Source organism: Petaurus breviceps, unplaced genomic scaffold (assembly GCF_028583685.1).
Source record: "Petaurus breviceps papuanus isolate PSGF00001 unplaced genomic scaffold, PetGlider_PUasm1.0 90925, whole genome shotgun sequence".
Lineage (NCBI taxonomy): Eukaryota > Metazoa > Chordata > Mammalia > Diprotodontia > Petauridae > Petaurus > Petaurus breviceps.
In genome coordinates this window covers 33,194,694-33,218,661 of record NW_027187380.1, presented here as the reverse complement: position 1 = coordinate 33,218,661, position 23,968 = coordinate 33,194,694, and the positions used below count along the sequence as shown (strand labels likewise).

Here is a 23,968-nt window from a genome sequence, read left to right as displayed (position 1 = left end):
TGTCATAACCATTATAAGTTGCACCTTCTCTGCAACATCTTAGCCTAGCTATTTGCATAGAGCAGTGAGTGATGTGGCTGTGGTGTAATTGGTAAAGAGCTGGCTATATAGCCAGGAAGACCTGAGTTTAAGTCCCAACTCTTCCATTTCCTGGTCAGTTATCTAATTCTGGGCAACTTTCTACACAAAGGATATTGCCTCTTTGAGAATTCATAGGCATCACTATGAACATTAGTTTTTTGTTTGTTTGTTTTGGAGGCAATTGGAATTAATTGACTTGCCCTGGGTCACACAGCTAGTGTCTGAGGTAAGATTTTAACTCAGGTCCTCCTAACTCTAGGACTGGTGTTCTATCCACTATGCCACTTAGCCACCCCATTAGTTTTTGTATTATTCTGTAATAATACCTGACATTTATTTAGCATTTTAATAAGTGGAAAACATCCTCAAAACAGTTCTGCAAAGTAGAAAGGGCAAGTATTTTATGCCCATTTTACAGATGAGGAAATTGAGGCTCAAAAAGAGAAAGTGATTTGGATTTAGAGCTATAAAAGAAGAATTGTGTCTAACTAACTTCTCATTTGTGTGCATCTAACTAGCAGAATCCACACTCTGCAGGGATACTACCAGGTGCTATTGGCCATTTGTCTCCATAGAAAATGGCCCTGGTAAACTAAGTTTTTGTAGTTCTTTAAGTAGTTTTTCCAGGGCAGGTAGGTCATGCAGTGGATAGACTTCAGGGCCTGGAGTCAGGAAGAACTGGGTTCAAATTCAGCCTCAGACACTAGCTTGTATGACCCTCGTCAAGTCACTTAACCCTGTTTGCCTCAGTTTCCTCATTTTTAAAATAAGCTAAAAAAGGAAATGACAAACCACTCCAGTATATTTGTCAACCTTCTCCCTCCCCCCAAAAAGGGAGGATCACAAAGATTTGGACATATAATTGAAATGACTGAAAAACAAGTGGTGTTTCTGGATTTTTCTTCCATGCTATTGAGCTGTCAGTTGTTACTTCTATTTCAATCCAGTTCAACAAGCCTTTATTAAATAGCTCCAGTGTATCAATGTAGTCTTCAGATAGCTGACCTCAAAAGACCCAGGCTTCAGTCTTATCTCTAACATATACCAGCTGTGGGACCCTGGGCTAGTCACTTGATGCCCCAGGCAACTGTTCTGTGCTGATATAGGGACTTCACTGGGACTTCCCTAAATCAATGAAATTACAGATCTGTTCCACCCTGCCCCTCCCAAATACACCAGACACAACTTCTGATAGAAAGTCAAAAATAAAGACCTCCCTACCCTCAAAGAGCCTCCATTCTAATAGGAGGAAGTATTCCCACTGCCTACCTGGCACTTCTGTTATACCTACCTTAATCCAGATATCCAAGATTGTTAGAATTACATGTGAATTAGGAGTAAATAGGTTCAGAGTGAGGACCTGAGTAAAATACATACACTTTAGACTGCAATCCTGTCTGTTCAGATGTCTGGGTTCTTGGCCAGGTTCTAGATAGCTAAGGTTATCAGATAAGAAAGTTCCAAATAAATGATTACTATATAAACAAGTATAAAATTAGCATAATGAAAACCCCAGTACTCAAAGTAAAGAGGTGAGAGTGGGGGTGGGGGCAAGTTAGGGAAGGTTTCTTTGGAGGAAGTGAATTTTGAGCAGGATTTTAGAGGGGAGAAAGAAGAAAAAGAAAGCTTCAAACAGAAAGGATGGATGGAGGTCATATGTGAATGGGTGGGGTCAGAAATTAACTATTTACTTTGAGATGGCAAACTGCTTAGTTTGGCGAAAGCTGAGATTAATAAGGAAGGAGGTTAGTGAGATAAAGGTAGCGGACCTAGGGGCGGCCAGGTGGCTCAGTGAGTAAGAGCACCGGCTCCAGTATTGGGATGACCTGGAGATCGAATCCTGGGCTCAGACACTCAGCACCACACACAAAAATAACTGGCCGTGTAACCTTGAGCAAGTTACTTAACCTCGATTGCTTAAAAAAAAAAAAAAAGGTAGCGGACCAAGGAGAGAAGTGTGGACAAGACTCTCAGTGGAGGACCTTAAAAATTAAATACAGTAGTTGGCATTTGACTAAACAAATCAAGAGATTTGAGGCTTTTGAGCAGGAAAATAGAGAAAAATGTGTTTAAGATTATCCTGGTAGTGTTTAGGGCAATCTAAACAAGGAAGGTAGTAGACGCAGCCATCTCAGCCAGGGAAGCATTGCAATAGTTCAGATTTCAGACGGACTGCAGACAGAAAGCCCCCATTGGGGAAATGCCTATTGGAGGACTTATATATCTCTAAAGCTATGGTTCTCTGACCTCAGAGATCCCTTCCAGTTCTCAATCTTTGAATATTGTATCTTCATTGGGACCTTAGAGGCCTTCTCATTCTACAGATGAAGAAAATGAGTTTCACCCAAGGTGATTGTGAGTCCTATTTTCCCCCCAAGACAAAGGCAGCTAGCTAGGTGGTGCAGTGGATAGTGCCAGACTTGAAGTCAGGAAGACTCAAGAGCTGAAATCTGCTACACACACTACTAGTTGTGTGACCCTAGGCAAGTCACTTAACTCTGTTTGCCTCAGTTTCTTCATCTGTAAAATGAGCTGTAGAAGAAAATGGCAAACCACTCCAGTATCTCTGCCAAGAAAACTCCAAAGAGGTCACAAAGAATTGGACACAACTGAAATGACTGAACAACAGAAGTAAATGACAGAGGCAGGATTTTCATTCATACTCTCTGATTCTAAACTTAGCCCAGCTCACTTTCTAAGTTTTGCTGAGACTCTAGGTCTAAGAAGAAACTCCTAAGCAGCTTTCAGCCCCTTTCAAACTAATGACAATTGACTTATTTTCCCAGTGGAAGAAACTGGGAAGTTGAATGCTTTTTTCCAGATCTTACCCCTCAGGGAACCTTTTAATTATATGTAGTACTTCTGCATCTCACTCCCTCTGGCTTATCCAGTTCTAAATCTCTCCAGACAAATTCCCTCCAGCTGGAATCTGGGAAGGAGGGGGTAACTACCACAACAATAGCTAATATTTATATAGCACTATATGCCAGGTACTGGGCTAAATGATTTACAATTATTATCTCATTTGATCCTTACAACAAGGTGCCATCATTATCCCCATTTTATAGATGAGGAAAATGAGACAAACAGAGGTTACAGTGCTCGAAATTATCTGAGGTCAGATTTGAACTCAGGTCTTCCTGACTCCAGGTCCAGTGCTCTATCCATTGTGCCATTCAACTACATACAGAGTGTGGTAAGGAGATGTCTCTTCCCATATTGTTCATGGGGTTCTTTTGGCAAAGATATTGGGGCAGTTTGCCATTTCCTTCTCCAGTGGATTGAGGCAAAAAGAGGTTAAGTGATTTGCTGAAGATCACACAGCTGACAGTGTCTGAGGCCGGATTGATGTCTCTTCTAAGTAGTCATAGAGAGGCTAGGCCTGGGCTCAGTTGGCAGGAGGCAAAGAAGGAGAGGAGAAGTCAGGTGGTCAAGAATGGGAAAGCCACATGGGGCAAGTGGGCCTTATTCTCATTGTATTCTGCTGCCCTTGGTTCAACAATTTTATTAAGTACCTAGAATGCAGATAATACTATACTTCTTCTAGGGAAGATACACAGTTTAGATAAGATGTCAAAGAGTTAATAACCTAATACTTGTAATACACAATGTTATAAGCTTAAGTGATTTAAAGGGTTTCAAGACAAACTATTAGAAAAAAATTTCAGGTCACTACTGATAAAAGGGGGATGGGGAGATGTCATTTGAGTCCAATTCAACAAACATTTTTAAACAACTGATGAAATTGAGTCTGGACCCAAAATATAAGTATAAGTCACTATGCTAGACTGGAAAGATAAAGACAAAATCAGTAGTTCCTGTCCTCAAGGAACTTACATTCTTGTGGGGAGACACAACATAAACACAAATCAATGTAAGCATAATAATAGGAAAATTGATGAAAGAATAAATTAACAACTGGGGGGGCAGGCAGAGATTCAGCAAAGCTTTATAGAAGCAACAGAAGCTGAGGCTTGAAGGAAGAAAAGGTTTCTAAGAGACAGAGATAATAAATGCTTCCTAGGTTTGGAGAACAGGGGCAAATACAATGAGGTGGGAGATGGGATGCTGAGGAAACATAGGAGTCTCATGTGGCTGGAATATAAAAGTTAGTGATAGGAAGTAGTATGACATACATACAGGAATGTAGAAGACAGCAGACTGTGGCCAGGAACAGATCTGTGCCTTAGAAAGATTACAGGTATCCCTTCCACAGCACAATTTTCCCCATCACGGCCACCTAGCTGCCCCCACAGAAGATTTTTAAGGACAGTAGTGACAGACACACAGTCAGATCTCTGTTTTAGGAACATCAAAATCCAGCTGTGTAAAGTGGATTGGAAAAGGGAGACAGTAGGAGCAGGGAGACCATTTAAGAGACTATTATGGTGGTCTGGCTAAGAGGTGATAAGGGATTAAACTCTAGTAGAAACTGTATAAATATAGAGACAACTGTGAATAGAAGTGCTGCTTTGGAAGTACAGTTATCCCTTCCACATTGTGACTTTCCCCATTGCAGTTTTGATATATCTCAGGTCAGCATGAGGAATTAAATGGAAATTTAGGGGGAGTTTTACCAAAGCTGCAGATAACATGTGAAGGCCAGCAGACAATACACAAAAAGTTTAGAAACTTGGAAATGCATAAATATATGTATAGTACTGTATAATATCAACACATTCTATCTTTTAATACCATAATAATTCAGACTTCTTTTCTGATATGAAGGGAGGGCCAAAAAATTTTAAGGAAATTTTTCAGATCATGGGAGGTGGGAAGGGTAGGGGAGTGGCACACTCCTAACCCCTGAGATATAGAAGGATAGTTATAGAATCAACTAACCTTGGCAACTGTTTGGATATGGCTTGGAAAAGAGAAGGAAGGAGCAAAGAAGCTCCAGGATGATGAAACTGGATGACTGGGAGGGCAGGGGTGCTCTCAATAGACATGGGGAAGTTTTGAGGAAGGGTGGATTGAGAAGAAAATAGAACAAGTTCTGTTTTGAACATCTTGAGTTTGAGATGCCTACAAGGCATTCGAGTGGAGTTGTCCAGCAGACAGCTGGAGATTTGGGTCTGGAGCTCAGAAGAGAGATGAGGGTTCCATATATAGACATGTAAATATAGGACAAGAGGAAGCAGAATTCGAGGAAAAAGAGCTTGGGGGAGAGGAGGCTTAAGAATAAAGGTAAGGGCTTTAGAGGAGGCTCAAGTCTGGGGGTGGGAGTTGGCTGGGCTTTGGGAGGTGGATGGAAGGGAGAGGGAACAGTCTGAGTTGAGAAGGAACACTTTTGGTTTGAGCATTAGTGTCTCCAAAGCTAATGATATATCTTAGATTTGTCAGCGCCCAGGTAACAGAACCATTTTCCTTTGGCTAAAAGAGTGGATGGAGTGGAGGGGGAAGGAAGTGGTGGTATGGAGAGGGAGGAGTTGGTAATCATTCACCAGACCAAACCAGATAATCTTTAAATTTCCTTCCAACTCTAAAAGTCTATGAAAATGAACTCCCTGAAGCAGGAACTGAGTGCATTGGAGTTCTATTTCCATTCCTTCCCTAGGCCTGCTCCCTCCTTGCCACCCCTACCCCTATCACTGCATGACCAAGCTCCCTATGTGGGGGGAATGAATAGTCCCAGGAGGAGGCCCTGGATGTATGGGTGACCCTTCCTTCCTTCCTATCCTTCCTGCATCTCCTGGCATGTAGCTCACACACCGGACAACTCCTTCATGGGCTTTGTGTCAGAAGAGCTCAACTCAACAGAGAAGCAGCTTATAAAGAACAACAAAGCCAGCAATATGGCTGTGGTATACGGCAAGGAAGCCAGCATCTGGAAGGTGAGAGCCAGGGCTAGGCCTTGCAAGTTTTTCTGAAGCCAGGACTACACTCCTCCTCCCACCATCCCCTGCTCATCAAAAATCCCAACATTTACAGACATGGATTAGAACTCAAGGCACATGTAATTGGGAAAGTTTTCATTAAAAGACCCCCTCTAACACTTATGTCCTAGGTTCATTGTGGGCAATGTGTATCATGGGGCTGTGGGAGAGGGAGAGATTCAGGACACTAAATAATCTGCTACTAAAACTAACTCTTCCATCCATTTGACTGAACAATCATTTATTAAAATGCCTGCTATGTATAGTGTACTCAAGAATATGTTAATGATGTTTAGTAAACATCAATCTAGAAAAGGAAATGATGATTACAAAGAATTAGCATAACTTCATCAAGAGCATGTGATACCAAACTAACCTTATTTCTTTTTCTTTCTCTCTTTTTTTTTTTTGATTGGATTACTAGACTGGTAGGTCAGGGAAATGCTATAGATAAAGTTGACAAAGATCTTAGTGAAGTATTTGACAAATTCTTCATGATATTCCTGTGGATAATCAAGATGGAAAGATATGAATTAGATGACAGTAAAATTAGATGGATATTTTGCCCTGATCAGACTACCTCTAGACAATTGCATTCACTTCCAGGCAATATATTTTCAGAACGAGCGAGTTGAGAGGAGGGTGTCAGTGGTGGAAAAGGTCTCTAGATAATGCTGCAGGAAGATTGGTTGAAACAAGTAAATGTTTAGCTTGGAGATTTAAAGACTTCTAGGGATGTGTCTTGGAATATTCCAAGATCTGGAACATAGAAACAGGATCACACTCGTTTTACTTGACCCCAGAGGCCAGACCTAGAAGTAATAGTTGGACATTACAAAGAGGAAAAAAAATGACATCAAGGGGAAAAAATGCCCTAACAATTAGAGTGTTCCAATAGTGGAATGGACCACCTTGAGAGGTAGTAGGTTCTCCGATTTTGATTAATCACCAGAAATAAACTTGACTGTGGGGTGAGATACTAAACTGTCCACTGGGGGAAGCCATACATTTTCCTTCCCTGGGGAGCCTTAGGAATCACATTTTAAGAAAACCAAACATATCAACTATTTCTGTTAGCTCAGATGAGGAGGAAAAAACAGCCCCTGTCCTGTGAACCCCTTCCAATGAAATCAATCCTGTTCTAAGAATTTGGATTGATGAATGAGATGCTAATTTATTTCCTCTCTCCCTCTTTTCTTCTGCCAACGTTTTGGGGATGCTGCAGATGCAGGTATGGTACAAGTGGGGTGCCCCACCTTCTGATCTTCCTCTTTTCTGTTGGGTCCTGAACAGTGAAACTTGTTTTTTGAGCTACTTGGATTGGCCTTAACTGATGTGGAAAGTGGTTTTGTGAGAATAGCAAAAGGGTAATAAGAGTGACTGGACAGAAAAGTCTGTCCATGATCACTCCAGTTCTTCTCTTTTTATGAAGGGGCAAACAGGGGGCAGGACCCTAAAACCCAGTTTGACACACTGTCCTGAGGACTGCTTCCAGAGAGTGATAGGAGTGCCAAGGAATAAGCTATATTGGTGATATGTAGCAGATGGTATCAAGAGGTCAGCTTGTTGCAGTGATAAAGAGGTAAAGGCTTGCAGAGGGGAGTATTAAAGGAAAAAGCAAAAAGGTTCTAACCTTCATTAGAGAACCTCAATGATCCTCATGGAGTTGAAAGAAAAGGGAATGAAAACCGGGGACTGCCTCTCACATCTGATAATTGCTTCTCTAAATGAGGAAAGATTTGAGCACTAGAGGCTTGAAAAAATGGTCAAGAGGATAATAAAACAAGTGGGCCCAGTTTTACAAGAAAACACCATGAAGACAACTGCCCTGGGAGAATGAAATTACGAAGTCTAGAGAGTGAAAGGTCTCTTCACTAGCTTCAAATGCCTGGAGCATTGTTGTTTAGCAAATGACCTCATGAGTAGTTGCTACAGTCTTTGTAACTGCTGGAGAATAAGAGTTCTTTCGGCAAGAAGAGAGATAGAGAAGTAAATTGAATCTTGGGACAGATCCATGTCTAAGGCAGGGAGAGGAGGATAAGAGGGGGAGGAAGGGTGGAAGAAGAGAGGGAGAAGGTTATTATGTACCTGAAGAGAAGCACAAGTCCAGCTCCAGTCCAGTAGTAGCTTAATGGAGCTAGTAATGAAGAATGCAGTTTTCAATGATTTTCTGCCTTGCAGGGAGTGCAGCGCTAATGAGAGCAGGGCCACAGTTCCATCCAAATGTGTGAGCCAGTTAGTTTCTCTCTGTTCCACAGCCTCATTTCTGTCCCTGGCATCATCTAATCAGCTTATAAGGGAAGCAGAGAGAATAAGGAAAATCTGTCCCCACTACTGGAAAACTACCTACCTGGCCTGCTGATGGTTAGTCATGGGATCATGGGATTCCAAGCTGGAAGAGACTTTAGAGGTTGTAAAGTCTAACTGCCTCCTTTTACACATGAATAAATACAAGATAATTTGAGGAGAGAGAGCATTAATGATTTAGGGTAATAAAGGAAGGCTTCAAGGAGGAAGCTGAACCTTAAATTAAGGAAGATTCTGAGAGACAGAAAAGAGGAGAATGTACATTCCAGGCATGGTAGACATTGTACAAATGCCCTGAAATGGGAAGTGAAAAGCTAGCAAACAGCTAGTAACCCAATTTGACTGGAACATAGGATCACAGAAAGGGAATAGAAAGGCATAAGGCTGGAAAGGGAGCTTTGTGCCATATTATGGAAAGTATTCATTGTTAGACTAAACAGTCTGTCTGTATTTTGTCCTAAAAAACAATAGAGATCTGCTAAAGACTTTGATGGGGGTGTGACTTGCCTTACAAAGATTATCTTGGCAATTATCTCATGCACAGATTCCCTTCACACTAAATGACCCACTCTAGGTATCTAATTTCCTAAATGAAAATGAATTGATAACTGATAAGCAGTGTGATTCTTGGCATGACTTTTCTTGTCAACGTTTCCTTGAGTTCTCCCAAATACCAAGCCCCCTTGCCTGGGAAAATTGCCTTTCCCATATGTGAGCACTTACACCTGGGACTCTCCCAGTCACAGCTTATGGAATGAACTCATCCTCCCCTCCCCACTTTGAGCCCAGTAATGTGAAAGGTTAGGGCCAGTACCTCTCCTTAACTTCTTTTCTTCCTTCTCTTTCTCTCTCCCTTCTCAGCAATACTTCCCTAGGTAAATACAAGGTAAGCAGAACTAAGGGTCATAGGAATATAGAGTTGAAAGTCAACCTAATCTAACTGTCCCATTTTGATAGATGAGAGAACTGTTGCCCAAGGTCACAGTACAAGCTAACCAAGCCCCCCTGACTCCCAGTTCAGAGTTCTTCCCATTATTCCATGTATTCCTGACTCCTAGTTCAGTGTTATACCATGATGCTTCACAGATGGTTCTGCATTATCTGCCATTGATAATTCTTTCTCTTCCTCTCCCAGGGCAAGGAGAAGTTTCTAGGCATCTTGAACAAGTACATGGAGATCCATGGCACTGTGTACTATGAGACCCAGAGGCCACCAGAGGTCCCTGCCTTTGTGAAGAACCATGGCCTTCTGCCACAGCAGGAATTCCAACAGCTATTACGAAAAGCCAAGGTGAGGGGCATAGAGTCACTTGTAAGGCCAGGCTGGGGGCAGTGGGTGGGCCTAAGCATCAGAAGTGAAAGGTATTCCAGCCTATTCTTTAATATCAGCCTTTGCTTTTCTAGTAGCTCCTTCCATATCATGGTTCCTTGGGCCTGGCAGAAGCCAGGAAAGCAGGGACTGCAAGGAGGGGAAGTGACAAAGAAAAGGGAAGTGAGAGGAAGGAAAAGGAAGGTTACACAGTGGAGTGTGGGGGAGGGTTAGCTTCCAGATTCTTTTTTTTTTGCTTTTTGGAAGGCAATTAGGGTTAAATGACTTGCCCAAAGTCACATGGCTAATAAGTGTGTCAAGTGTCTGAGGCCGGATTTGAACTCAGGTCCTCCTGACTCCAGGGCTGGTGCTCTATTCACTGTGCCACCCAGCCACCCCAGGCCTCCAGATTCTTTAAGGAAGATGTTCTTTTCCTTTTGTGGATCATAAACCCTTTTGGCAGTCTAGTAAAACCTATTTTCAGAATAATGAACACAATAAATGAATAAAATAAAATACATAGAACCACAAAGGAAATTAACTATATTGGTTTCTAACTGTATTGATATAGTTATCAAAAACTATATTGGTAGAGTTTTAGATTATTTTGGCATAGTTATGAAAACTATTTTTTGTTGGTTCATAGACCCACTCACCCACCTACCATTAGAGGCCCATGGACCCCAGGTTAAGAATTCCCACTTTAAGGGGGGAAGAGAAAAACTATGCGACAGAAAAGTAGCTAAAGCATTATTTCCTCCCCTGTTTGATTCAAGTCCAGCCTAGCAGTTAGTGTCAGCTCCTTTTGCTGTTCACCAACAACATTCCATACAGAATTGATCCCGGTTCTAGCTTCTAGATATTTTCCATTTAATTCAATTTAAGAAACATTTATTAAGCATCTACTATGCAAAAAACCCAATGCTAAGGGCTAGGGAACATACAAAGTTTCTAGAAGCCACCATTCTTCCCCATATGGAGTCAAGTTGGAAGAAGCTCCTTTTGGTTCTTCTTTTTTTATAATGAGAGTCAGGAGCCAGGACATGCACATATTAACTATAAGTCAGTATATAGTATTTGCTTCAGAGAGCCATAAAACAAAGGGCTCTAGAAGGTTTGGGTATGAGAGGACAAAGTTTTATGGGGATGAAGGAATGGTTGGTGTAGAGTCTACTGCTCTTGGTTTGCTGGCTCCAGATGTCCTTGAATATATAGAATTAGCATTTGCTGCTTTGGGAACTATGGCAAGGAAATCTGAGGTTTCAGGTGGACAGATCTGTGACACAGGGAGATGCAAGCTTGATATAAGAATGAACAAGTTTCTATGTAGAAATAAATAGTCCTTGTAGAAGAATGAACAACAGGGGCAGCTAGGTGGCACAGTGAATAGAGCACCGGCCCTGGAGTTAGGAGGACCTGGGTTCAAATGTGGCCTCAGACACAACACAAAAACTAGCCATGTGGCCTTGGGCAAGTCACTTAACCCCAATTGCCCTCCAAAAAGCAAGAAGAATAAACAAATTTCGGTGTAGAAATAAATGGTTCTTGAAACTATCTGATAGCCTCTGGGAGAAAAATTTTGGATTCCTTTCATGGTTCCTACTTTTTCCCCAGCCTCCCTCCCAAACCTCACACTCCCGTTCTTGTTTCTTTGACATATGTGACCCATTAATCCATTTCTGCTCTGACAGTCCTATCACCTGTTCCCCTAGCTCTTCATAGGGTTTGGCTTCCCCTATGAAGGCCCTGCTCCTTTAGAGGCTATTGCCAATGGTTGCATCTTCCTGCAGTCCCGCTTCAGTCCACCTCATAGCTCCCTCAACCATGAATTCTTTCGAGGAAAACCCACTTCCCGAGAGGTAAGTGATGGGAGAATTCTGGCCCCTGGGGGAGGATCCAGAAGAGTTATAACTAGAAAAGGGATAGTCCTCTAAATTGGTTTTCTGCTGCCTGTAGGTCTCATCAACTGATCTTCCCTTTCCCAGTATCCTTAAAATCCTATCACAGTTGTACTGCTCTCATGGAATACCTTTCCCCACTGCCATGCACCCTTCCTGCCACTTTTTGCTTCTTCTGTCTCCTTTCAGTGGTAGAAGAGGTCTGGGGTAATGACCTCCTACTCCCCTCCCCCCAAACAACTGAAATTTCCTGAGGTACCAGAATCCTACTCACAGTTTGGAATCTAGGGATTCCAAGGACCAATTTATTACGATTATTACATTGGGTCTATAGAATACGGAGAGAGAGTGAGACATAGGAAATGGGTCAAAGAGAAAATCTGGAGTCTAGGATATATACACGTAAAGAGCCCAAAAGCTATGGGATTAGAACATAGTCAATTGGGAAAGACAGTGGAGGGAACCTGGGGAATATGAAGAAAGGGAACAGGATCAAAGAATTTGGGGCTGCATTCCTTCAGCACACATGGGTTGGAGGGCTATCTGGCTTTCTATACCTGGGCTACCTCAGAAGTACACAGAGAAGCTCAGAACACCTTGTGTCCTGGCCAGGTGTTTTCTCAACATCCTTATGCTGAGAACTTCATTGGCAAGCCACACGTGTGGACAGTTGACTACAACAACTCAGAAGAGTTTGAGGCTGCCATCAAGGCCATCATGAGGATTCAGGTGAGAGGTTGTGGTAAGCTCATTTCTATTTATAGAGGAGAATCAGTGACAAGAAGAAGGCAGAACCAGGAGAACCCAAGTTGATAAAGTAGGTCAGCTCCTGGACTATGTATCTACTAATTTGCTGGTATGTGAATTCGGTTACATAGCCATTCTACTTTAGCATTCCCTTCCATTCAGTACCATCATTTTCTGTTAGAGACAGTTTCATAGAAGATGAGGTTTACAAAACAGAGAGGACAGAGTATTTAAAGAGTGATGGGGTTTGGGTGGATCAAACAATACACATTTATTAAGCACCTACCATGTGCCAGACATTGTACTAAACACTGAGGATACAAAAAAGGGCAAAAGATATTCCCTGCCCTCAAGTAGATTATAATCTAATGGGGGAGACAACATGCAACCAAATATATACAGAGCAAGCTATGTACAAAATACATAGGAAATAATTAATAAAGAGAAGGCACTAGAATGAAGAGGGATTGGGAAAGGCTTCCAGTAAAAGATGGAATTTTAGTTGGGACTTAAAAGAAGTCAGGAAGGTCAATAGTGGGAGTAGAGAAGGAAGAGGATTCCAGGCATGGGAACAGTCAGAGAAACTCTTGTTTGTGGAAGAGCCAGGAGGCCAGTGTCTCCGGATCAAAGAATTCATGTCAGGAAGTGAGGTGTAAAGAGACTGGAAGTGTAGGAGGGGCTAGGTTGTAAAGTGCTTTGAGCGCCAAACATAGCATTTTGTCTTTGATCCTGGGGGTAATAGGAAGCCACTGGAGTTTATTGCGTAGGGGGGTAACATGATAGGACCTGCACATTAGGAAAATCATTTTAGTGACTGAATGGAGGAAGGATTAGAGTGAGGAGGGACCTAAGGCAGACAGATCCAACAGCAAGCTACTGTAATAATCAAGACATGAAGTGAGAGGGCCTGCACTAGAGTGAGGCCATGTCAGAGGGAACAAGGATGTGTATTTGAGAGATGCTGCAAAGGTAAAATCATCAGGTCTTGGCAACAGCTTGGATATAAGGAGTGAGAGATAATGAAGAGGGGAAGATGATCTCTAGCTTGCAAGCCTGAGGGGTTGGGATGGTGGTCTTGTTCTCTACAGTAATAGGGAAGGCAGACAGAAGAGGTGGGAGTGAGGAAGAGAAGGAGGGCTTGGGGAGGGGAAAGTCATGAACTCCACTTTGGACATCTTTGAGTTAAGATGTCCATACCTGGAAGTCCATACCATGTTTCCCCAATAATAAGACACTGTCTTATTATTTTTTTTGGACAGAAAAACACCAGAGGGCTTATTTTAATGAACATTGACAGCAATTTTAATAAACAGGTAAATGTGAACAAAAAAATGTACCTTTATTCAATAAGCAAATCACTGGGGAAGAACAGGATGACGCGCTCACTGCTGCAGCTCTGATTGGATGCAGCTCAGAGCGTGGTGTGCGTTTCACGGGGTGGGGGGGGGGATGGTGCATACAGAGGGTACCGTACTGTAGCGTGTAGCGCAGGGGATCACCTTCACTACAGTAGCAATCTCAATAGGGCTTATTTTCGGGGGAGGGCTTATTTTAGAGGAATCTTACACAGTAAGGGGAGGGCTTATTTTCGGAATAGGTCTTATTATCGGGGAAACACGGTAGATAAAAGCACCAAGTCCATTCATTGTGGAGTGAACTTTAAAAGAAGAGGGGTGATTGCTAAGTGATGATATCAGAGCAGGGAGGGTCTGAAAATGGCAGGACTGTGTCAGGGAGTGTGAGAGAAGAAGCAGCTAACCTTGGAGAGGATGCTAAGAGATGTGGTGCCTTCAGAAAAAAGCTAGGTGTTGGTACCTGCCTCAAGTTGAAAGGAAAATGACAGGAGGTATTCTAGGATGAAAGGAAGTTTGTTAACAAAAGAGGAGGCTTCCAGTGGGCCAACATGAGACTGGGGAGGATTGTAGGTAAATAGGACTGGAAGTTCAACCCCTAAGGAGGAAACAGAGGCTCTAGGAAATTAAGTGACCTTGCCCAAGGGCACACAGTAGTTAGTCTGAGGTACAGCTCCCAACCAGAAGAGACCTAGGGACAAAGTACCAGCAGCCCTTCCCTAATTATTGCTTTCCCCTGAGGCCCTGATAAGCCGGAGTGTTCTTTTGGTTGGGATAAATTTGTATTTCCCTAACCTGCTTCTCTACTTCACCCTATTCTCAGCCTTCCCATTCACTTTTCCTAGGACCTAGACCCTCCTACTAAAGCTGAGTCATTAAAATTTTTGTTTTTGGAGGCAATCAGGGTTAAGTGACTTGCCTAGGGCCACACAACTTGTAAGTTTCTGAAGCTGAATTTGAATTCAGATCCTCCAGACTCCAGAGCCATAGCTCAATTCACTGCACCACCTAGCCACCCCCATTTAAAATACTTTCAACATAATTCTCGAAATAAAATCCTCCTGACCAACTCTTTTGGTAATTAGCCCATGGCTATGACTATATTGGCCATACTGGGCTCCTTGTCTACTTTAGACATCAGAGTAACCTAGACTTTTGTGGAATGGAAAGACATCTCCCACTAAGCTTCTACTACCCCTTGTCCTGCCAATGATAGTGTCCATGATATGACCAATCAATGACCAGATGCTAAAAATCTTAGCAGAGCTGCTACGGAACTGTCCTTCCTCACTGCAAACCTTTCCCATTATCTGCAGCCTGTGACTTTGCCTAATAAGTGATTGGAGTAACCATCAGAAGTGATTTCTCTCAGGAAACTGGGTGGAGCTGGTCCCTGTGAGTTAGTATAAGTGGACCTCCAATAATAATTTCCAGAGTTTGTCAATAGCAAAAGAAATTGCCAGTTCTCTGTAGCATATGAACTACCTAATATTTATACCTATGAAAATTAGCTGGTAGGATTCCTTCTTGTTCTCTTTCCTCATTACACTGACTATTCTTTTGTACCTTTGGGACTTACCTCCAAAGACCAGAGCCATGTAAGGAATTAGCACTTAGCAAATCCAGTGATCTATGAGCATGAATGCAGAAAGGTCAGATGGCTTTGCTTTCCCAGGGAGGATTTTGTTTGTCTTGTTACTTCTAGAGGGAGTGGGTGAAGTATGGTCTTTTCAACTTCTATCCTTAGTTCCCTCACTAAGAGATAATTATCTGTCCAATAGGCCTCCCAAGGTTAATATGAGGATCTGATGGGGGTCAGGATCCCAATAGGTTCAGCAGGAATTATGATCTTATCTAAGACCAGAAAACCTGCAATATCGTCTGGAAAGAATTCAAGGTCTCAGGCTTAATTGGAGTGAGAGTTGTAGCAGTTTACTGTTACACTTCCATGAGAAGGGGGCAAGAGTCCTTTAGGGGACCTGCAAGTGAGAGGGGTACATGCTTTTACCTTTAAAGGGTAGGACTGCCATTGTCAGGGCTGACCAGACAGGAGGGGCCTCAGTGCATAGATAAAGGTCAGAGCTGACCAAGAGGAGCATGTGAATAGATAATTTAGATAAGATTTGGGCCAGGTCGTTAAGGAGACAAAAGGCAAGGATAAAGGAAGGTGTGGGCCAGCCCCCCCCCCCCCAAGAAATGAAGAGATTAAGTAAGAACAAAGGGGTCCTAGGTGGAGTTTGCCTAGGTGGAGTGTGGGATAGGGAGAAGGGGCAGATCTCAAGGGTGGGAAAGGACAAATTGCAGTTACAATTGAACAGACTGGTTTTACAAGTTGGTTTCACAAATTGATCTAGACCCCAGGTACCCCATCAGATCCAGAGGATCTAGAGCTATAATGGACCTTAAAAATCAAATAGGCCAAACTTCCTCATTTTACAGATGAAGAAACTGAGGCCCAGGGAAGTAAAGTCAGGAAAGGAAGTAAGGTCAGGGTAACATAGTAATGTAGTAAATAAAAGAACCAGGACTCAGGAAGGGAAGAAGCATTTATTAAGCACCTACTAGGTACTTAATTACTTATCACATAATTAGTACATTTGATCCTCACAGGTAGGTACTGCTATTATAGCCCTTTGTTGAGGAAACTGAGGCTGACAGTGGTTAAGTGACTTGTCCAGGATCACAGAGTTAGTAAGGGCAAAATTTGAGCTCAGGTCTTCCTGATTCCCAGCCCTGGGAATCCACTGTGCCACCTAGGGCCTTTGTCAATCCCATATTTTTTCCACTAAGCTATGCTATCTCCTAACCAATGAGATAATGTATGCAAGGCACCTTTTATCTCTAAAATGATGTAAAAATGCAAGCTATTATTATTTTCTTCAAGCAAAGTTGTCACCAAAACTAAAATTTCAAAGATCAGGGCCAAGGTTCTGATGGGGTACCTGGGGTCTAGGTCAATTTGTGGAACCAATTTATAAAACCAGTCTGTGCAGTGGTAACTGCAATTTGTATTGTAAAATTGTAATCTGTGGAATCCCTTTCCCAGCCCCGGGCTCTGCCCCTTCCCCTTATCCCACTGGCCTAGGCAACAACTTGTGATTCCTTTGTTCTTACTTAATCTCTTCATGTCTCCTCCTGTCTGGCCCAAATCTCATCTAAACTGTCTATGCACTAAAGTCACAAGTTCCTCTCAGGTTGACTCTAACCTTTATCTATGCACTGAGGTCCCTTCCCTCCATCAGGTCAGCCCTGACAATGGCTGCTCTTTAAAAGTAAAAGCCTTGTACCCCTCTCACTTGCAGGTCCCCTAAAAAATGTAACAATAAACTTTTACAACTCTCATTCCAATTAAGCCTGAGACCTTGAATTCTTTACAGATGCTATTGCAGGTTTCTGGTCTTAGATAAGATCAGAGTTCCTGCTGAACCTATTGGGAGCTATCCCTCATCAGTTCTGAGTCAAGGATCACAGGCCCATCCACTTCTCCCCCCTCCACTATTCATGGATGCCTGGGCACAACTCTGACTTTTGGTCCATTATTCTTCCATAACTCTCAGATCTCCCTTTACTCACTCTGCTTCCATTTATTTTTTAAATTTTCTTTTTTTTTGCTTTTTGGAGGGCAATTGGGGTTAAATGACTTGCCCAAGGTCACATGGTTAGTTTTTGTGTTAAGTATCTGAGGTCAGATTTGAACTCCAGTCCTCCTGACTCCAGGGCCGGTGCTCTATTCACTGCATCACTATCACTAGCCACCCCTCTTTCCATTTATATTGTGGAGCTGGAGCATAGACATTGAGCCTTGTGCATTTTTCCTCTTGCAAGGAAATTCTGGAAGAAAATTCGGAGTGGGGGAAGATGAGGGCACTTAAAACACAAATGTCCTGGAGATTCCAAAGAAAATAACCTTAACTCTTTCCTTTTTGTAATGACAGAAAGTGAGTAATCTGTAATCTATTTTAAGGCTTACACATATATGTGCTAGGTGGGGTCTAGAAGCAAAATGCAGTATAAACAAGCCCACATTATAAAATCGAGGCCTCATGCTTCTTGTCTGGGTTGGGGTCACTACTCCAACCTGCTCTCACATCAATGGGTAATAGAGATGGACCACTACCGTATGGTTACAATTCCCCTCCCAGATTGATTTTTTTTTTTACTAGGTCAAAGAGGCTTTGCCTCTTTTTTTACCTATTACTGAATGGGCATTGCCTCAGACAAACTGAGACCTGGGAAAGACCTTAGCTTAAAAAAGCCAAGGTCAATATTTAATGTGAAGGTGTTTGTGCCACCATGGCAGGGGAGGCAGGAAGAAATGGAAGGGGAGAAAATTTGGAACTCAAGGGACTGTGGAATTGAATGTTGTAAACTAAAAATAAATAAATATTTTTTTTCTTTTTCTTTTTCTTTTTTGCTTTTTGGAGGGCAATTGGGGTTAAGTGACTTGCCCAAGGTCACATGGCTAGTTTTTTTGTGTTAAGTGTCTGAGGCTGGATCCAAACCCAGGTCCTCCTGACTCCAGGGCTGGTGCACTATTCACTGCGCCACCTAGCCGCCCCATAAATAAATAATTTTTTAAAAAAGTCCCAGGTCTCCCACTGCATCTGGGGCATCTCCAGTCAGTCCTGACTGATCTACATCCTGTCACTGGACCCATTTGGCTCTGAAGGAGAAAGTGAGGCTGTTGACTTTGCATAGCCCTCCCTCACTTAAATCCAATTCACTTACAAGTCCTGGCATCACCTCCCTGCTGTCATGGTCCTTTCTGAGAATGAAGGACAAACTGCAGCAGTAAAGAATAATAGCTGTTGTCCCTGGAGCTCTTGGACAATGATGTTCATTCTTGCCAAGAAATCAGGAGACAGTCAGTTGGAGCATTCTCTCCATTCACACCTCTTATTAGGTTCTACTGCTATCTTCTCTAGTCCATCTCCCTCTTGGTCTATTCAGTGGTTTAAATGAAAGCCGCCTGATTCTTAGCAACTTACCTTTTACTTAAGAAGTCACAACTCCCCAGATTTCTCCTACCAAATTAACAGTCCTATTTCAATCACACCTCAGCCTCCAAGTCTTTATTTGGTCCATCACTTGGCACAGCCAGTACCTGCCACATATTAGGCACTTAAATGTTTATTGACTAATTTAGCATTTTTGTAGTTTTACCCTCATTAGTCATAAAACTTATATATGCAAATTAAAAGGGATACATTTCATGTCTCTGACTTGACATTCCCAGTGATGTCCCCAATCTCTTTGGTATCCTTGAAATTATGTTTCTTTCCAATCACATTTTTCTAGTTTTAAATAAATAAGAGAGCTTTCTTTGCCTCTTTATAACATTAAACTGTTCCCACGCAAGTAAGGCATTATTTCCATGTTGTAAACAAAGAGATTCAAATCCTCAGATCTACCGCACAGACCATTTTCTTGTCCAAATTGCCCAAAATCCCATCTGAAAGCTGTGTCTTCATACTCATTTTTGAGCAGGATACATTAAAGTTCTTTGTCTAGACATCAAAATGTTTGTACAAAACAGGGGCACTATCGCACGCTCTTTGACAATATAAATCTCACCCTCACAAAAGTATTTTTCATGCCATTTTTATCATTAGCTTTTCCTCATGAAAACAGCCTTCAAGAGACAGTGTAACATATTTCTAAACTAAATTAGCAAATTTGGCATTTTTTTCTAATGGCAGAAAGGCCTTTCAAGGTGCTAAGATGTTCTTCTGACCAAATACATCTTTGATCAAAGCCTTCCCTTATCTTGTTACAAATCTGAAGCCCAGTAGTCTTAAGCAGGATCAACACCCAACAGTCTGTTGAAACTGATTATGGCACTCACCTGTAATTAGACCTAATGGGTGTAATTTCTAGTCTGGCTGACTTCTCTGGCAGGATATTTATGGCAGGAAGTATCTGGCCGGAAGATTTGCCTGCCAGCTGAGACTTTGAATTTAGGATGACAAGGGCTTCAAACGACTGAGGAGGAATAATTCTGCTGTCAGCAAGCATAGGGAACAACATTTTTAGAAGAAAATCTGTTCCCTTGCTGTGTTTATTTATAACTTAGCCCTGGAGCTTTGTACATAAGATGCTTCCAGATGGTAGCAGATGCTGCCTTCAGGAATATGGCTGTCTGAAACAGATTTCAGGAAGGACTCAGAATGTTGGAGTCCCTGCTGGGACGACAGCATGGTTCTTGTGACTCTTTGAACCACTAGTTTAAGAAAGAATGGAGTATGACAGGGTAGTGTAAAGGGCATGGCCAGTGAGCTTTGGTCCCATAGAGTAAGTACCCTGAAAGGCTAGCTAAAGTGGTGACTGAGAGAGCAAGTAATATAATTAGACTGTAGACATAGGAATGTCTGGGGCAGCTGGGAGGCACAGTGGATAAAGTACTTGGCCTGAAGTTAGGAAGATCTGAGTTCAAAGCCAGGCTCAAACAATTAACCATATGGCTCTGGGCAAGTCATTTACCCCCTATTTGCCTCAGTTCCTCATCTGTAAAATGGGGACACTCTAGAGAAGGAAATGGCAACCCACTCCAGTATCTTTGCCCGGAAAACTGTATCTAAGAGGTTATGATGAGTTAGACAAGACTGAACAACAACATAGGAATATATGGCACTTCTCTTGAACTGAGGTTAAATCTAGGTGGTTCAGTGGATGGAATACTGGGCCTAGAGCCAGAAAGACTTGAGTTGAAATCCAGTATTGGACACCCATCAGCGATGTGATCTTGGGCAAGTTGCTTAACCTCAGTTTCCTCAACTATAAAATGGGAATGATAACAGCATTTACCTCCCAGACTTGCTATAAGGATTAAATGAGATAATTATAAAACATTTAGCATTGTGCCTGAAACATAATAAGTATTATATAAATGTTAGCTATTATTAGCTGCTATTACTTCTACCATTAGAGGCAGCTGGCCACCTTAGTGGATAGAGCACTGGGCCTAGACTCAGGAACACCTGAGTTCAAATCCAGTCTTAGATACTTCCTAGCTGTGGAACTCTGGGCAAGTCACTTAAATCTGTTTGCTTTAATCCACTGGAGAAGGAAATGACAAACCATGCCAGGACCTTTTCCAAGAAAACCTCCATGTACAACTATGGTCCATTGGAGGTATGAAGAGTTGGACATGACTTAACAACTACTACTGTTATTGTTGTTGTTGTTATCACTGTAAAGGCTCATGGAACCATTGATGGTCACATCTGGAAAAGATAATTCAATTCAACATTTGTAAATCACTCACTATGTTCCAGGTACACAAGGCAGTTCCTGCTCTCGAGTGACTTACTTTCTACTAAGAGGATATGACATGTAAACATTATAAGTAAATACAAGATAATTTGGAGAAAATAACTCTAATAACTGGCTAATGGATAAAGGTTTTGCAGAGGGGCTGTAGCACCAATGCAATATTTACAGCGCCCACGATCACAATAAAGACTGTGACTATAAATATCACGTGGTGTTTGATCACAAAGTATACCAAACTCCCCAAATAGAGGATAGAACTGAAGCATTTATTCAGACACCAGAAAACCAAATCCCAAAACCAGTAAGCCGATTCCATCGTAGTACCAATGATATTCAGAAGCCATAATAACACTGAGAGCCACAGCATCCTTCAGCCTTCCCACAGACCAATACAAGATCAATATTTATTCACAAACCTCTCTTATCTCCTTGCCTGATGAGTGTCCTCTCTTCCCCCTGGCTAGCTCTGGCTCCCAGCTTCCTGTGGGCTCTTCAACAAATTCCTCCCACCACAGGCTCCATGTGATTACATTCAGCCTATTAGGGGGCAGAGTTTACTTTCAAAGCAGGAGAAATCTTCAAACTCCCCCTAGGTCTGTTAAGGGTCAGGGAAGATCTTCAAATTCCCATTCTCATTACAGGGGCTGAGCTAGGTCTTAAAGGAGTTTTGGGATTCTAAGAGGAAAAGGTGAGGAGGAAATCCATTCTATTGATTTGCCTTGGAGGCAGGTCAATTTTGGGTGACAGCTAGTAGTTTAGTTGTAACAAAGAGTGTGTAAATGGGTGGGGATGGGATAGTTGAAATGAGGCCATAAAAGTAGCTGGGAACCAGACTGTGGAAGAATTTAAATGCAAGATTAGAGAGTTTGTATTTTTATCCTAGAGATTATAGAGAGCTACCAAAAAAAAAAGTTTTGAGCTGAGGAAAAAGTTTTAATCAGACCTGTGGTTTAGGAATATTAAAGCTACAAGTGTGTGGAAGACAATTTGAAGAGTGAAGAAGGTGAAATCAGGAAATTATTAGTTAACTACTACAATAATTGAGATAAGAGGTGATGAGGGCCTGAATCAGGTTGGGATAATAGGATTGTAGACCTAGAGTTGCAAGTGGCCTAAGAGGTCATCTAAACCAACCTTTTCTTTTCTTTTTCTTTTTTTTTTTTGCTTTTTGGAGGGCATTTGGGGTTAAGTGATTTGCCCAAAGTCACACAGCTAGTAAGTTTGTCAAGTATCTGAGGCCAGATTTGAGCCCAGGTCCTTCTGACTCCAGGGCTGGTTCTCTATTCACTGCCACCTAGTCACCCCTACCTTTTCATTTTCTAATTGAGGAAATTGAGACCCTGGAAAGGTAAATAACTTGCCCAAGGTCACACAGGTAAAGTATTTTTTTTTTTGAGGAGGTACATAACTAGTAAATGTCAGAGGCTGGATTTGAATTCAGGTCCCTTGAATCCAGGGCCAGTACTCTATGCTTGCACCACCTAGCTGCCCCCCACAGGTAAAGTATTAATGCAGTATCTGAACCCAGGTTGTCTGACTCTAGAGCCAGAGGTCTTTTCACTTTACCTTGCTTTCTCCTTAGAGGTCACGTGAGTGGTAGATGGGGACAGATTGGAGGGATGTCTGAGTAGTAGAGTCAACAGCACTTAGCAACTAAGTGGAATCACAAAACTAGAAGGAACCTCAGCAGCTTGCCCTTAGATATACCCAGCAAGAGGTCATCCAGCCTTTGCTTAAATACCTTCAGTGAGAGAGAATCCACATCTACCCCCCTAAGGTTTTCCATTCTACTTTTAGAAAACAGTAATTAACAGGAATTTTTTTTCCTGCTATCAAACCTAAATTGCCAGTCTATAAGTTTCTTCCCCTTACTCTTTATCTGAGGTCAAGCAGACTAAGTCTGTTCCCTCTTCTAGTGGACAGCTTTTCAAATACTTGTAGGTAGGGGGTGGCTAGGTGGCATAGCACCGGCCCTGGAGTCAGGAGGTTCTGAGTTCAAATCCAGTTTCAGACACTTGACACTTAACTAGCTGTGTGACCTTGGGTGAGTCACTTAACCCCAATTGCCCTGCCCTCCCCCCTCCAAAAAGCAAATACTTATAGGTAGCTATCATGTCACCTTGGGCAGCTCAGTGGTGCAGTGGAAAATGAGTCAGGCCTGAGTTCAAATTAGACCTCAAACATCAGCTTGTGTGGCTCTGGGCAAGTTGCTTAACTCTGCCTCTTGGAGGAAGTTGGAGAAAGAAATGACAAACCACTCCAGTATCTTTGCAAAAAAAATCCCAAATGGAGTCAGGAAGCGTGAGACATGACTAAAACAACTATACAACAACCTTACTTTCTTTGCATTAAATATCCAGTTTCTTAAACTTATCCTAATATGATATAAACTTGTATACATACATGTGTATATGTATGTACATATGTGTGTATATATACATACATATGTGTATGTATATGCATATATACATACATACACATACACACTATATATGTACTCTACATATATATGCTCTCCCTCTCTCTGTGAATACACACACACACTCTTTCCCACTAGAATATAAGCTCCATTTGGGGAACAACCGCTTTACATCCACAGTGCATAGCACAGTATCCACATAATAGGTGCTTAATAAATGTTTGTTGATCAATTAATTGACAAAAACCCTGTGAAGTAGGCACTAGGATCATTATTTTCACTTTGTAGATGAGGAGACTGAAGTTTATAGAGGTTAAATGATTTGTTTGTGACCACAAAGCTAGAAGGTTGGGGTTTGAACTCAAGTCTCCAAGTACAGCCCACTATTCACCATTCTATTTATTCCCCTCTGTGTTTTAGGAGGAGAATTATCTCCAGTGGTTAAACAGGCTCTTTTCCTTTTCCCTTAACTCTTTCCCCATCTTGATGCTTTCCTTGGTCTCCCACTTGGCTAATCATCTCTTCCATGCTGGTATTAATCCCTGTACCTTCAGGTAAAGTCCTGAATTTCAGTCCAGTTAATGCTAAACTGAGCATGATTGTAGCTTCTCAGTACCTGAGATACTCTCATCTCCACTAATCTCCCCCACCGTACCCCCAACACACACACACACACACACACACACACACACACACACACACACACA

The 23,968-nt window shown here is 42.1% G+C and overlaps 1 protein-coding gene across 1 annotated transcript in view; it reads left to right on the top strand.

Moving 5' to 3' along the window:
* Window positions 1-23,968, top strand: part of MGAT5B (alpha-1,6-mannosylglycoprotein 6-beta-N-acetylglucosaminyltransferase B) — a 137,527-nt gene that overhangs the window by 106,812 nt on the left and 6,747 nt on the right. Inside the window, exons 11-14 of the mRNA XM_069076757.1 lie at window positions 5,785-5,921; window positions 9,400-9,555; window positions 11,286-11,432; window positions 12,084-12,200. Coding sequence (XP_068932858.1) covers window positions 5,785-5,921; window positions 9,400-9,555; window positions 11,286-11,432; window positions 12,084-12,200 — 557 coding nt within the window. The remainder of the gene's footprint in view (window positions 1-5,784; window positions 5,922-9,399; window positions 9,556-11,285; window positions 11,433-12,083; window positions 12,201-23,968) is intronic.